The sequence below is a fragment of the Capsicum annuum genome, chromosome 9, assembly GCF_002878395.1.
Source record: "Capsicum annuum cultivar UCD-10X-F1 chromosome 9, UCD10Xv1.1, whole genome shotgun sequence".
In the NCBI taxonomy this organism is placed as follows: Eukaryota; Viridiplantae; Streptophyta; class Magnoliopsida; order Solanales; family Solanaceae; genus Capsicum; species Capsicum annuum.
In genome coordinates, this window is record NC_061119.1 from 39,241,838 (window position 1) to 39,257,945 (window position 16,108).

General features: G+C 35.6%; 1 protein-coding gene across 1 annotated transcript; it reads left to right on the top strand.

The window, feature by feature from the left end:
• Positions 1–8,921: 8,921 nt before the first annotated feature.
• LOC107842839 (NADPH-dependent aldo-keto reductase, chloroplastic) lies at positions 8,922–15,138 on the top strand. Its single transcript, XM_016686869.2, has 7 exons — positions 8,922–9,269; positions 11,732–11,782; positions 12,587–12,663; positions 12,964–13,051; positions 13,437–13,712; positions 13,948–14,196; positions 14,739–15,138. The coding sequence occupies exons 1-7, from the start codon at positions 9,153–9,155 to the stop codon at positions 14,823–14,825; spliced, it is 945 nt and encodes a 314-aa protein (XP_016542355.1). The 5' UTR covers positions 8,922–9,152; the 3' UTR covers positions 14,826–15,138.
• The last annotated feature ends 970 nt before the right edge of the window (positions 15,139–16,108 follow it).

Genomic DNA, 16,108 nt, shown 5'->3' on the forward strand with positions numbered 1-16,108 from the left:
CTTAATTATTTTGATACATACTCGCCTGTAACAAGGATAACATCTATTCAGATGTTGGTTTCCTTAGCAGCGGTATATGGTCTTGAAATACATCAAATGAATGTGAAAACAACATTTCTAAATGGAGAATTGGAGGATGAAGTTTACATGAAACAAAAAAAGAGTTTTGTGGTTCCTGAAAAAAAAAAAGGTACAAACTTGTTAAGTCACTTTATGGAGTAAAACCAGCACCCAAACAGTGGCATGCAAAGTTGACCAAACCATATTGGCAAACAATTTTAAGATAAACAAATATGATAAATATGTTTACATTAAAGACACTCCAACATGGTCATTGTTCATCTGTATGCGGATGATATGTTGGTCATCAGTAGAGACATTTCTGACATAAATGCTACTAAATGAATGTCCGAGAGCAAGTTTCATATGAAATACCTTGGAGTTACAGATATGATCTTAGGGATACGAATCCATAAATCCTGTCATAACCCGAATCAGGACCTGGCCATGATGGGTATCTCAAGTCTACCGTGGACCGAAGATCACCCCATTTGCCTAGCCAAACAAAATATAACACTCTTAGCAGTGGCTGAAATTTGAATATATAATAAGATAAAAAGGTAATAAACTCAAAGACATCTAAGAATGTCAACAACCAAAACCCATCCACAGTAATCCACAAAGCCTCTATACCATAAAAGCAACCTATGTTGGGACATGTCCTCGACTCTAACAATAAAAATGAAAAAGATAATGTTAATGTAAAGTATTTAATTCTAAATCATAAAATAAAATTGATGGAATGATCAAGTCTTCCGGAGAATGGAACCTCACCACCACACCGCCAACGACTAACTTACCGAGCTGATCCACCTAATACTATGCAGGAAAAGTAGGATTGCCTTCAGACCCTATATCGCATGGGGATACAACATCCAGAAATGATTAGTGGGTTGAGAACTATCATGTAACTCAGGGATAAGGAAAGGTAATGACAATTTAAAAATCCAGTTCAACTCAATGTACATGTTCACATACATGTGTGCATACACATATACTTATATAAAATGTTGGGATAGGAAACAAGGCTTAACATGCACTTTAAAACTTTAGCCTGAATTGTGTAGCTTAATCATCATATAATAGTACCCACGGGCTATATGGGCCCCAACTCTCACCTTCTGGTCGGCCCCCAGTGCGTGTAGCCGCACGAACCGAAGAATAATCTTATATATATACACGGGGGACTCAAACCTCCCAACCATATAATAAATGTAACTTAACCATCCAATCATGTAATGTAATATGGGGGACTCGAACCTCCCAATCATATAGTAAGGGGGACTCGAACCACCCGATCATAAGAAAGGGCACTCGAACCCCAGACCATTTAGACGCCCGCCCCAGCAAATACAGTTTTCAGTATTGGTCCCTCGGTACCTCCACTTTCACAGCGTAGCTACACAACCCTCTTTTAAGCCCATTAAAATATTTACCACACATTCTCATTCATTGAACCATAATACACATTTAGGCATATACTGTTGGTATCGTCATACCAACTACACTTGCAAGGTAACATAATCATACCATTTTAATTCCATTAACTCGGTTAAACAACTCCCTTTGTTTATTAATACAAGGTGGCAGAACACTGACTCCCTTTTTTCATTAAATCAAACTGTCATATTTCAATAATCTCTTTACTTCATGCAATTGTTCCAAAAGTAGTTTAATGCAATTTTACTCATACTCAAAACCACTTCCACAAAATTGGATTGGCGTTATTACCAATTCAATTGTCAATATTCACAAAATTTAGGGAAATCACAACCCCTTATTTTATTCACCATGCAGATGTACCCCACAAGTTTAAAACTAGATATAAATCATGAACGATACATAATAAATCATGAAAAAACAATAAAAAATCATTCATTCCAAAAACCTCAACCCATATCAAAATCCATGTTCAAATCTACATAAACAATCATATAATTTCATGCTTTAAATAAAATAAATTTAGGAGTAGAGTCACATACCTAAATCATTAGCGAATTTGAAGAAGAAATCACAGTGTTTTTCTTGAGAGATTTGAGAGAGATTGAGAATTTATTTTAATTTATTTTGGAGTGATAATGATAGCCTGAAGGGGTTTTAAGTCGTGGGTTATGTTTTAGGGAAAGAGGAAAATATCCAGAATGACCTTATTAAGAAGACTAAAATTTATTGCCCAGTCGCTACGGGTGACCTTATGACTCTTAGTGTCACCCTACGACTCGTGGCCCTTAGTCGTAGGCTGGATAATGTCTAGCGCCATCAATACTGGTCTAGTTATGAAAGGGCCACATGACTCATAAAGAGTCGTTACGATTTATTATGTTCTAGTTGTATTCAAGATATAACTCCTTGGATACCTACACTGGTCTGGTTACGAGTCGTACCTGACGACTTATACTCTACATTATGACTCATTTGGTCAAGTCATAGAAAAGACAAAACATTTTGGACATCACACTGGTTCGGCTATGATTGGGGGTCTTATGACCCATAATGACATACTACGACTCATTGGGTGAGTTGTAGTCTAAGCAGTAAGCCCATAAGTCAAGAAAATTTCAAGGACACTAGGGTGTTTCAAAACTCCATAAGGGTTGGCATTATCGTAGTCTCATTACATTGAAAAGGTACTTGACAAGTTCAAGTATTTGGATTTCAGTATTGCCAAGACTCCATTAGAAGTGAGTTTTACACTTCAAAAGAATAAAGGTGAAAGTGACTCACTGTAATACCCCGTACTTTTTCCTAACTTGAAATAGTCTCAAGAATGTTAGAAACTTACTTTGAAAGATGAATCCACTTTTGTACATATGGTATTTTCAAGATTTTCACTTTTGATCACGTGGGAAATTAAATAAGATTTCCATCGATATAAAATTCGTCTAAATCCGATAACTAGGTAAGAAGTTGTGACTATTTCAAGTTCCCATCGTAAAACAACGTCATATTGATCAGTGGCGCGCCACGCCACAAGCTCAAATGGAAATTGTCCTTTTCTAGTGTCTCAGCCTGATTTTCTCTATGTCGCGCCAAAGTTCCAGGTCGCAAAAGAAGGGGCAATGCAATGGCTCCGCATTGCGCCATCCCTAAATTTCTCAATTGTCAAAATCCAGTGACACGGCGCGATAGAGCCGTGTCGTGCCAAGGGTCCTATTCGGGAAATTTTCACTGAAATTAAATGACGCATCCAGCGTTAAAAGGGTTAACTTTTCACCCCAATTTAAGCCCTTTAACACGTGATTCAGCCATTTTCACCCAAAATATACTAGTTTCTCTCAAGAACATGCTAGGTTTTTCATAAAATATCCAATTTTAAGAAAGTTTCACCGCCAATCTTCACAAAATCACGAACTAAGATATGCGTTGTGTTCATTCATGGATTTTTTCCATCCATGAAGCTCAAGAACCTTGTTTTATCTATAAATCATGGTATTTATGTTGTGGGTTATTTGTAATCATGTTGTTGACTTTGATTGATTTCAAAGTTGGAATCTTTGTGTGTTTATCATGATATTATGTTACCATGCAAGATAAAATCCATGAATTTAGTTGCTTATGATGTGTAATTTGATGAATTGACTTATTACCTAAGTTGTACATGCAAGGTGGTTGATAAAATGCTTGAAAAAGTAGAAATCCTGCTTTATAGCTCAAGACATAAGCTGAATGTGACATGCTTGTCATCCTCCTATGTTTAAATGGTTTTCATGCTATCATTGTGAAATGTGTATGTTGTCGGAATTGCCACGATATTAGAATATGAGGTTATGATATGATTACCAGAATTCTCGTCCATGTTAGATAGTATAATACCCTGTACTTCGTGAAATCCACAACTTATTAAATTATGTATTGTTGATGTGGGTCTTGTACTTGATAAAGTCATGCTTCATCAGTTCCCTTCTATCAAGTCCTGGGGGTACTTGTACCCAAAATATTAGTTGTGTGCCTAGAGCCATGTCATGTTTTCACGATACTCTCAGTCAAGCTATGATCCTTAAACTTCAGACAGTCTTATGACTCAGGAAATCTCTATGATCTCATGAACTCAATCAGTTGTCAGATATCAGTAGTATTCCATCAGTCAATGAAATTCAGTAACTCAGTCCATGTTTAGTTCAGTAAATCATGTTCAGTGTCTATTCAGATAGGAGTAGAAATTAGCACCGAGCGAACCAAAGGATGGGAACTCACCTATTATATGAGGGTGTGATTTTTAGAAGCAATCCTTGCGTTCTAGAACTATGTAGCTAGCATAGATTGAGACATCATAGCCTGCTATATGAGGGTAGATGAGGTGGCTTAGCCTGCTATATGAGGGTTCCTACCATTCTCACTAGAGTTACCTGTTATATTAAGGTCACTCACATGTTGTCCTTACTATTGGCGCGATATTGACACCCTTCCAATCAGGGCATAGATTGGACCCCAATTTAACTATAATGCATCATTTGGGGCATATCAGTTAGATGAATACCTCCCATAGTCTCAGTATTAGTCTTAATAAAAGAACTCAGATAGTTCTTCAAAATTCAGGAATGTCAGATACAGTCAACTCAGATACAGTACGGAACTCAGCTAGTTCCATCAGATTCAGGACTGTCAGATATAGGCACTCATGTTATCAGTTATCAGAATTCAGTCATTAGTCATGTTAGTCATCAGTATACTCAGGTTATCACGATTTCAGATATCGTTACTATGTATGCATGCATGTATTCTCACGTTCATATTAGTCAGTTAGCCAGTATTGTTCATGCATATAAACCCCATGCATTCAGCCTACCTCACATGCATACCGGTACATTTAAAGTACTGACGTATTTGCGTTATGGTGTCTTATACCATAGGTTCAGAGACACGAGCTCCAGAGCATCAGTAGATTCTAGTCTCAGCTGTTAGAGTTAGCAGTGAGTCCTTATCTTTCAAGGACATGATCATTATTTTACTATCTCAGTAATTAGTTTATTAGTTGGAGTTAGTTGGGGACATGTTCCATCAACTCCTTATTCAGACAGTCATGTTTAGAGGTTTTTCAGACTACAGTATGTTCAGATAGCTTATTTCAGCTTTGTTTTAGGTATTCTATACCCCGTTTAGATGTTATGATTTACTTCAGTTATGTGAACCTTATGGCCTTTCAGTTCATGTTTCTACATTTTTCAGTATATTATGCAGTATACAGGTACAAATATCAGTCATAGGTTAGCTTGTGGTCCTTCGGGGTCATGAGCACCATGTAGCATTCCGGGTACCAGATTCGGGGCGTTACACTCACAGTTGGACTATGCAAGAGTGTTGGGAAGTTTGATATATATCATGAATTGTACGTGACTAGATATAGCATGTGCTATTAATAAATTGAGTTGGTACATGTGTAACACTAATCAAACTCATTGGATGGCAATAAAAAGAGTTTTGGGGTATCTAAAACATACTCAAGACTATGTTTTGCATTATAATAAATATCCAATGGTAATTAAAGAATATAGTGATGCAAATTGGATCACCGAATTAAATAAAGTAAAATCCACGAGTGGATATGTATTTACTTTAAATAGAGGAGCAGTCTCCTGAAAATCATTCAAACAGAAATGTATTGCCCACTCTACAATGGAATCTGAATTTATCATGTTAGATAAAGCCAGAGAAGAAGCTGAAATGGCTCCAAAATTTCTTGAAAAATATTCCTTATTGACCCAAACCTTTGGCACTAGTATGTACACGCTATGATAGTCAAGGGATAATAGGTAGGACAGGGAGCATGATGTACAATGGTAAATCTCGTCATATAAGATGAAGACATAATACTATTAGACAACTACTCTCTAGTGAAATAATCATTGTTGATTATGTGAAGTCAAAGGATAATGTGTCGGATCAACTTAAAAAAGGCTTATCTAGAGAGGGAGTTGAGAGATCATCGAAGAGAATAAGTTTACGACCCTGAATAAGTTAGCATGGTGATAACTCTACATAGCAGAATGGAGATCCCAAGAGCTAAGTTCAAGGAGATCAAACAAAGTTGTGACTGGCGGTTGAACATTGTCAACATGCTCAATCCATTCTCATGATGAAGACAATGTTCAGAGAACTAGGGTAAGGCTTATGATTTGAAGCTTTTTAGTGGTTTCTAAGTTTGGCACGTTTAACCAAATAGTTAGATCTATCAGATTAAATGTTTAGGAATCACCTATTTGAGGGTGAAGTGGAAGTCGTTTCAAGGAGAATGTTGGTAACGACCTATTCTCTATGCTCTCATGAAACCAGGACGTGTTCATGGCTGAAATGAACAAAATCGTGAGAACTATAAATGGTAAAAGGTTGGTTGTGTGACTTGTGTTGTTTATTAGGTGTACATTAAAGTTCAACGGTTCAAAGATATCAAATATATCAATTGACCGAGTGCATCCAATGCATGTTCACTATGAATAATTCAAAGGAAAACCTACTTATCCAGATGCAATTAGTCTTTACTTGTTGACACACTTGTCCATAAATTTTTTGTTAAAATAATCATTCCCCATTCATGTGGAGGATTGTTGGGTTTTTAAGAGGCATGATTGAAAAATGAATAGGTATTTTTTTCTAGAAAGGCATCAAGAGAAATGATGTAATTTGAATAGACATCTTTTCACTTTGGATGGTTATAACCTTTCTAATAGGTTGTGACTTTTCCAAAAAGTTATACCTTTTTCAAAGAGTTGCATCTTTATGAAGTGGTGCACCTTTCTGAACCATTGTTTCTCTTTATGAAACAACACCTTGATGACTATAAATGCTTGAATTTTTCCTCAGGTAAAGATATAATTTGGAGTTGAAAAACTATCTTCTTCTTCTTTTAAAAACTCTTGTGTGATCATCAAATCGTTGAATAGTTTGAAGTTTCAGAAAATTTGAGGTACCACTATTTTCTGATAGAGAGTCATTTTATTCTGGGAGAAAAGATTCCATAACCTTGGGTACCTAAGGAGAGTAAATTCCTTAAGGACATACCGTGAAGTTGGTGGACTTGATTTTATATTTTCTGCTTTATTTTTATTTCTTAAAGTTGATAAACACTTTATTTTGATAGTTCGTTTGATTATCCATTTCAACTTGTGTTTGAAGTTATTAGAACTTCATCATAGTTCTTGAACTTAGTATTGATGTTCGTATTAAGATATACAGATTTTATATCCGAAATAACAGACTCTACTACATTTGGAAGGAGAGGAATGATAAGAGTGTTCCAAAACAAACGTAGAAATATCAATGTCATTTTTAGGTTGATTATACATTAGGCGTTTGTTCGAGGAAGCCTAAACTATCTAGCAAATTGCGAGAACTAGACTGCTACCCGTAGCTCGGCAGCGATGACACCCTGATTTTGACTTTTAGTAGTTAGATATTGGAGCTGAGACTAATTTCATCTGCAGCTCTTTTATTTCTTTTTGCTTGAGTTGTATTTCCCACTTTGATAATAAAAAGTTTATTTATCCAAAAAAATAAAAAAAGTTAAAATCATGATTTGTATCATGATTTTTTAGAATTTCAAATTTATTTTTAGATTTTAAAATTTATTTTATGATTTAAAATCATAAGATAGGTCCGCATATTCAAACACTAATTCCTATCATAATTTCATATTATGAGATGGACATAACTATGTCAAACGCCTAGTCTGCAAGAAGAGGGAAAATCGAGAATCACGTTATTGTCTATCGTGGGTCCAAGATGACATATTCATTGATTTATTTAGAAAAGATTCTGCCGTCTAATGACATTATTTTTACTCCATTCCTTTCATTTAATTTATATTTCACTAAATTAATTTTATTAATAATATTTTAAAATTATATATTTAACTATTGTTACTTGGTTGAAAGAAGAAAAAAATATAATAAAATTATTTTAGTTTTAGATGACGTACTCTTTTTTAGCGCTTCAAAAGAAAATGTCGCTTTCTCATAATTAGAAAAATAAATTTATTAAATCGTAATAAAATAAAATAATTTAACATCTTATAAATATTTAAAAATTATTTCAGATCATAAATTTTTATTTTTTAAACTTAAATATTGTGTAAAGTTAAAAAAAATGAGATGGAAGCGCTAGTAAATAAATAATCTTGGAACTAGGGTTGGACATATTTTGGTTTAGACCAAAAAAATTGAAAAATCGAATCGAATTTTTTTTTTTTTGGATTGATTTCGGTTTCAAATTTTAGAAATTTGATTACACGGTTTGATTTTAGATTTATATAAAAAGAATTCGGATAAACCAAAAAATCGAAATTAGATAAATAATATATTATAATATATAAATATATAAATTATAATCATTTAGTAATCCTAAATCCTAATATACTGCTTTGCTTTAGACCTTAACATTAACGTGAAGGCTATAGCGACGCTCAACCATCCTCAATTCGTCAATTCATTTGAAATTTGAAAATAGCCAACGACATTCGTTTGCTCAGTTCGTCACTGTCGTCGGCAGTCGCTGCCAAGTGCGGCCACTGTCGTCATGCCAATTGCGATGATTCAGCGAGGTCGATATTTATGATTATTTCATGCATGTTGAATTAATTATATTTGGGAATGAAAAATATGTTTGAAAAAAAGATTATTTTTTTATAAAAATCAACAATTTTAAATGCTCACTACTTTAATCTTTAGAATCGAAATAAAAATCTGAAATAACCGAAACGAATTTGTAAAAACCAAAATAATTTTGGTTTGATTATGGTTTTCATTTTCGTCAATCCAAAAATAAAAAAACCAAATCAATATTTAATAATCAAACCGAACAAACCGAATGTCCACCTTTGTTGGCACATTTCAAATACAACCGTCCACTAGATCACCGTAAAATCACCAAAAAGCTAACTTCGTTCCGAAATGATGGACGGTAAGATGACAATCCACGTGTCAGCTTACAAAATGAATAGCAGTAACTAACATCCGATTTTCACGCTCGTATATATAACGAGAGGCGGAGGGCAAAATGTGATGCTCCATTTTCATTCGCACTGCTCTCTTTTTTGCTGTGTATAAATTCACTGTCTCTTTCGCTTATTTCGAATATCCTCCTTGCTTCGCTTTGTACCAATGGCGTCGAATGGGTACTTTAAGTTGAACACCGGTTTCATAATTCCGGCCATCGGTTTGGGAACCTGGCAGTCCGATCCTGGCGTCGTTGGCCAAGCCGTCGAGACTGCTATCAGGGTTTACTTCTCTCTCTCGCCTTTATTTTTGTTTTTTTCTTCAATAAGACTCGAATTTAGGGTCGGACTTCAGTGCATTTTTGTGGTGCTTGGGCAACTGTTAAATCCGACGCAGGCTCTGTATAATTTTATAAAAAATGTATAAATCCGAGGCAGACTAGAAAACCAAGAATAGTTGGGTGCTTTGGGCAGAGGTCCATCCGAAACAGCCTCTCTACCCTCCCTAAGACTCCACTGTGTGGGAATATACTGCGTTTGTTGTTGTAGTATTATTGTTGGGTGTCTTGGTTTCCAGGTACAACCTTAAAGCTTTGTGTGACAATATGTGTGTTCAAACCTTCCAAGGCTCCCACAACCTCTGAATCCTGGGTCCGCTAGTCGAATTGAAGACATTTAAAAATTTGTTTATGCATGTAATTTTTCTTACTTTTGAATTTTTGGACATTTTTAATGTTATTTACCTTTAAGTAGTTTGTGGACATTTCAATCTAACATGCCGGCGGTAGGTTTCGGAATGTGGCAGTACGATCCTCGGCGTCTTCGGCCAAACGCTGAGACTGCTATATGTATGTGTGTGTGTGTTTGTGTACTTTAGTTTTAGTTTCTATCTTTGCATATTTAATTATTTACGAATTAACAGTCGATATACTCTTTTTTTTCTTGATCAGTGTGACTTGCGTTTATAGATTGAAAGTTTTAAATGCACGTTTTACGTCTCCGAATGCTACATAGGTCTTGAGAAAATTTGCGATTCAGGAGATTTTCTAAAAGGTTTTATTGATCATGTGTAATGTAATACTATGATTTTGTTTATAATTTGAGATTTAGTATTCGTAATTTGAAGTAAAAGGATATCCCAGTGCATTATAGCTCCTTAGCTCCTGCTATGCGCGGGTTTAGGGAAGTGCCAAGCCACAAGGGTTTATAGTACGCAACCTTACCCTACATTTCTGCAAAAGGCTGTTTCCACGGCTTGAATCCGTGGCCTCCTGCTCACATGACAGTAACTATACCAGTTGCTTCAGGGCTCCCTTCTGTATTTGTTATTTGGAGTAATTTTGATATTTTTAATTTTTCTATCAAGTTTTTTCTCTCGCAATCTCTCACCATAAATCTGTGTATCTAAATGTATGAGCGCGTGGTGTAGATCTAGTTATTTATGAATTAACAGTTGATACTCTGTCTTTTACTTCAATGTGAGTCGATTTAATGTGGTTTGAGCATCTGTGGCTTATGTTTTCTAGGGTGAGTGCTTTAGTTCTTAAGAAAAATTTGAGGCTCAGGACTTATTCACAAAACTTTTCTTGACTGTGTAATAATTATAATACTATGATTTTAGTTTATAATTAAAAATTTGGTATTCGTAATTTTGAATGTTCTTTACCTTTAAATATATCACACGCTTTAGTAGAGACTTACATCATATAGAAAATGCATTCTGCTTTTAAAATATAGTGCCAAACGATCCCTATAAAAATGCAGTGCATAGAGCTGGTGCTAAACTCATAATTACTTGTTAAGTTTTGTTTAATTTATAAGTCTAGGAAAAAAAAAAAAAGCTTATTCGAGTAAAGATGAATTTATATATTTTTTGATATGTTCTGCTGGTACTCGTCCTTAAATTATTAGTATCCTAAGCTGACCATGGAGTGGATTTTGCCTCAGAAGTCCAAAAAACTTTTTTAGGCACATAGTTTAAGAAAGAAAAAAAAGATTTCTCAGACGTGTGGTATATTTTAAGAAAGAAAAAAACAATTTCTCAGACGTGTAGTATATGAGTCATAAACATTGGTATGACTATCTCATTAAGGATAAAATGAAAAGTTTATAGTGAATTTGTTTCTAAATTGAGCGATGTCATTTCTTTTCGGATAAGCTATAAAGGGTAGTGTGTCACATAGAATGTGACAGAGGGAGTACTCTGTTTGAATTGGAAGTAGTGCTAATTCCTAAGTCTCTTGCACAGAGAGATTGTCTCTGGTAAGCAGTTGTATTATTTCTGGATGTGGTTTTTCTTTATACTAATAATTTGAAGACAATTAGTAGAAGTTCTTACATTTAGAGGTGGTTAGGTTCAAAAGTAGAAATTCATTTTCTGAACGCTTTTTGCCTTTAATATTTACTATTTCGTGAAGCTTACACTGGTATTCCGTTCAATTGTGGAAAAATGTACAGGAAATATGTGTTCACATATGCTGAGAGATGAAACCGTGCGTCGGTCTAAAAACTTTTATTTGAGTTGATGGGAATCTGTATTAGTGGGTGCATTGCTCTTCTGCGGAACTGTTTACTGTATCATAGTTCTTACTCATATGCGGCAAAATAAATGTTAGGAAGTTCTGTTGCTACTGAAGTAACTCAGGAGTAGTCCTAAGAGTTCAACCACTTGGAAGTGTCACTTGCAACTTAGTGATTTTGGCATTCTGACACAACCTAACCATTCTCTTTTTCATGTTGCTACAGGTTGGCTACCGGCATATTGATTGTGCTCATGTTTATAAAAATGAGAAGGAGGTAATCTGGCTTAAATCATACTGAGCTCTTCATAGCATTGAAGTCCGCGGTTAAAATGTAAACTGTTATAGAACTGACACTACTGTTAATTATTTTATACTACAACGCGCCCCTTTATATGTGGAGCATTTTCGTTTTAGGGACAATAATCTGTTGGAGGGTTGGGGTCATATCAAACCATATGAGTATCGTTTCTGAAAGGATTTTAGACCATTGTAGTGGGAGACATTTATTTATTTACTCCCCCCCCCCCCCACCCCCCACCCCCAAAAACAAAAAAGTGAACTGCAGTAAGTTGGTTGTTTTGCAACCAATGAATGTCTTGCTCCGAGACGGCATGATAGAGGGGCTCATTTAGTTATCACTTACAAATCTCAGTTCCAAGCGTAAATGTAGCTTTAACATATCTCGTTTACTCTTCCTGAAATGTTGCTGCAACATGGGAAATTATTGCTTTATGTTAAGATATGAATAATCGGCACATTTACAAAGTAGTCATTAAGGTGGGATGTTAGGTGCCCTGTTGGTGTCATTACCCGATAGACATTCTGCCTATAATATTAAGGTCTTGTGTAAAATTCTAGTGTCAATCTTTGATATTTTTGGACTTCATAAAGGTGATCAATGATTATCATTCGTTTCCACATCAATCTGTCATTACCATTTTCTGGTCTGATTTATCAAAATTATTCAATCAAAGTTTCATTTCGTTAGAATGTATAAAATATAGCCTGCTTTCTAAATTAACCTGTCACTAAATGTATTTCCTTATCTAAATTTCTTCCTTCTTCTTCTTCTTCAAAGATAGGTGAAGTTTTGAAGAGGTTGATTAACGAAGGTGTTGTCAAGAGGTCAGAGCTATTCATTACATCCAAACTCTGGTATGTATTCATATATTCCTATAACCACTTACCTCCTTGTTGTTCGCCCTAAAATTCAAATATGCCGAGTCAATTTCTTTCCATTATGAAGTTAAACTTGTTCAACTTTGTGGAGTTGTTCTCATCAATCCTTAATCATTGGTCTTTTGCTTAGCATTGTTTAGCTTGGTAATTCAATAACTATTTTAAAAGCTGTCTTTTAGCAATAATGATGTTGGTGGGCCTCTGTTTTTTCCCATCATTGTGGTTTCCAAAGTATTTCAGGATACTCATATATTTTAGTGTATTCACTTTTTGTAGGAACACTGATCATGCACCTGAAGATGTACCAGTCGCAATAGACAGAACTCTAGGAAACTTGCAGCTGGAGTATGTTGATCTGTACCTTGTAAGTATTGCTTAATGGGAAATTTCTTTCTGCTTGTGTTTCTAACATAACCAACAAGTTCAAACCATATTGCTAAATTAATAGAATATACTTTTACGAAGTGCTTGCTGCAATATGCTCCCACTCTTCCCTGATGTAGATGCCCCAGAACTAAATTTAAGAGCCGACAAGATGCTCCTGAGAACTATAGATAGTGCATTGAGAACTTCTATGTGTCTTGGAAAAAATTTTAAACAGCAGACAGGGGGTTCACTAATTTCCCATATTCAAGTGATTTACTTGTTTCTTTGTGTTTTTTTGGTATTAAATGGTGTTCCAGTTTATAAACTGAGACTTATGTTCCTTTTTCCACCCTTCTTGTCTTCTGGTTATGTGGTTTCTGTAGATGCATTGGCCTGTCAGTATGAAGCCTGGATCGGTTGACTTTAAACCTGAAAATCTTATGCCAACCAACATACACAACATATGGAAAGCAATGGAAAAAGTCTATGATTCTGGGAAGGCTAGAGCCATTGGTGTTAGCAATTTCTCTACAAAGAAACTGGGAGATCTTTTGCAAGAAGCACGTATTCCTCCTGCTGTCAACCAGGTGGAGTGCCATCCTTCGTGGCAACAAGCCAAATTACGAGAGTTCTGTAAATCCAAGGGAGTGCACCTATCTGTGAGTTCATTTCTGAAGCACTTTTACTTATGTACATTGTGGTCAAGATTCATTTGATTTCCCAATTTCCATTTTTCATTTGATTACTATGAACAATTGTTCGGAGTGGATGAAATTAATTTGTTCCCTGATTCTAGTAGTTGGCATCTATTGACTAATCATCTTCTGTCTTCATTAGTATATTGACAACGAGTTGTTATTGTTTTTAATCCTTTTTGACACCTTTTTATTTCAGGCCTATTCGCCGCTTGGTTCTCCAGGTACAACATGGCTTAAAAGTGACGTGCTAAAGCAGCCAGCTGTAATCTCAGTTGCTGAGAAATTGGGCAAGACTCCTGCACAGGTTTGTCTTCGTTGGGGCATTCAGATGGGTCAGAGTGTACTTCCTAAGAGCACAAATGAAGCACGGATTAAGGAGAATTTTGATGTACTGGACTGGTCTATACCTGATGACTTGCTTGCCAAGTTCTCTGAAATCCCTCAGGTAAATCCTTTAGTTGTAATGCAATTTCTTTTGATATTAGTGATTGCAATTGTTATTTTGTTATCTCTTATCATATTAATTTCAAATGTGAATGTGCATATGGACCTAGAAATTTACCATATATCTTCTCAGTAGATGGTAGATAAGCTATCCCCTGTTCCTCGGTGGGGAAATGAAGCAAGAAAAATAGACAAAGGAACATGAAAGATTCTTGCATTGTGCAGAAGGAATGGCTTTTAGACTAGTAGTCATGAGTTCTTTGATACCTCTTTACTAATGACAGATTCATAGCATTAAATGAATGTCTAATTTATGCATGACCATATACTATCTTGTGCTAGTTATACATCCAACCCCCTCCCCTCGGGACCAAAATAAAGTGAATGACCTTACTTCTTGTGCACTGCTTCACTAGACTCTTTAAGCTTCCTGGATGGTTGCGATAAGTGTTGGCTATATAAGGCCATCTGCCAGATATTTTGATTATGAACTTTATTGATGCAGTTCATGGATTATTGACATCACTGTTGAACATTATGCAGGCAAGGCTGCTGAGAGGCACTTCATTTGTTCACGAGAAGTATGGCCAGTACAGAACACTTGAAGAGCTCTGGGATGGTGAGATCTAAGGTCACAGTCAGAATTAACCGCGGAAGATGGGCAAATCTTAATCCATTTAACTGACAGATTTAGGCGTCTCGCACACTTTTTTTTCCTTGGAACTTTGGGAGATCAGTGAATTGTCAATCCATGTATCTCATTGATGTAGGTTTCTTGCACCCCCTATCCCTCTATTGCTCTATGCTGGAAAACCGTTCAAGTGTCGTGCAGATTCAACGACACTATTCAAACATTTGATTTGCTGGGATAGTACCCCAAGACCATCAACTTTTGTGGACCTTTTATCATGTAGTAGTTACTGCTATGCTTTGTTGGACTTAATATCTCTCTGGCCGCTCCCCTCCCCAAACCTCTTCCTTGTTTTTGGTCAAACCGAAAGATTTTATTCAACCAAATTAGCATCTGTACACAGCCTGCTCTAATGGACTATAGAGACAGGAGTTTCAAAATAGACCTATTTGAATCATGCTAAACATATCATGCCTAATCAATAGCTAGGTAGTCATCTACAAGGAAATCTATTATGTTTAGCTAATATTGGCTGCCATTTACAGTAGCTTTGGCCTACAAGATGAACCTCTAAGACTTTCATTTGTTCTATCTTCATTTCTTCGACTTTTTTGTTGAAATCTTCGTGCATTCCTTTCCATCCATATGTGATATACAACAGCAGTAAAGATGAAGCCCAACACAGCCCACTTGGGATTTTTGCTATTCACTCTCCTGGCCATCCACTGTACTTCATTTTAATAATCCCATTCTGCTTGTTTGGTGATTGAATTAAGAACTCAGAAGTGAAACGCAAAAAGAAGTTAAAACAGAAGAATGTTGTATCCAATTGTCCATGCTTTGCATTTTCATTTTGTTGTCTCTCTAATTTTCTTTTGGCTTAATTCATGAAGTCAAGTCGCACGATATGTGTAAACCAAATTTTACTGTGAAAACAACACCAAGTTTGTTATTTTACATATGCATAGCATGCGTAAATTTCACTTGGCACTGTATATTTTTAGTTCCAGTCCAAGTCTTCTCCTGTTATTGACTAATGTATTGTAACATATACAATGTGTAATAAGAGGTGGTTCAATTAACTGTCTAGTATCATTTTGTGGTTTTAATATGCATAAATTGAGGGACAGAAAAGAATAGATGGGGATGGTTCAAAAAGAAAAAGGTGAGCAGTTAATAGTTGAACTGGTCAGCTTCGAGGTGTGTTTTAATACATAGATGATTACTGTTCAGCTAGCAAAAGGAACAACTGATAAGTTCATGTGTGAAGTGTGCATTAAAG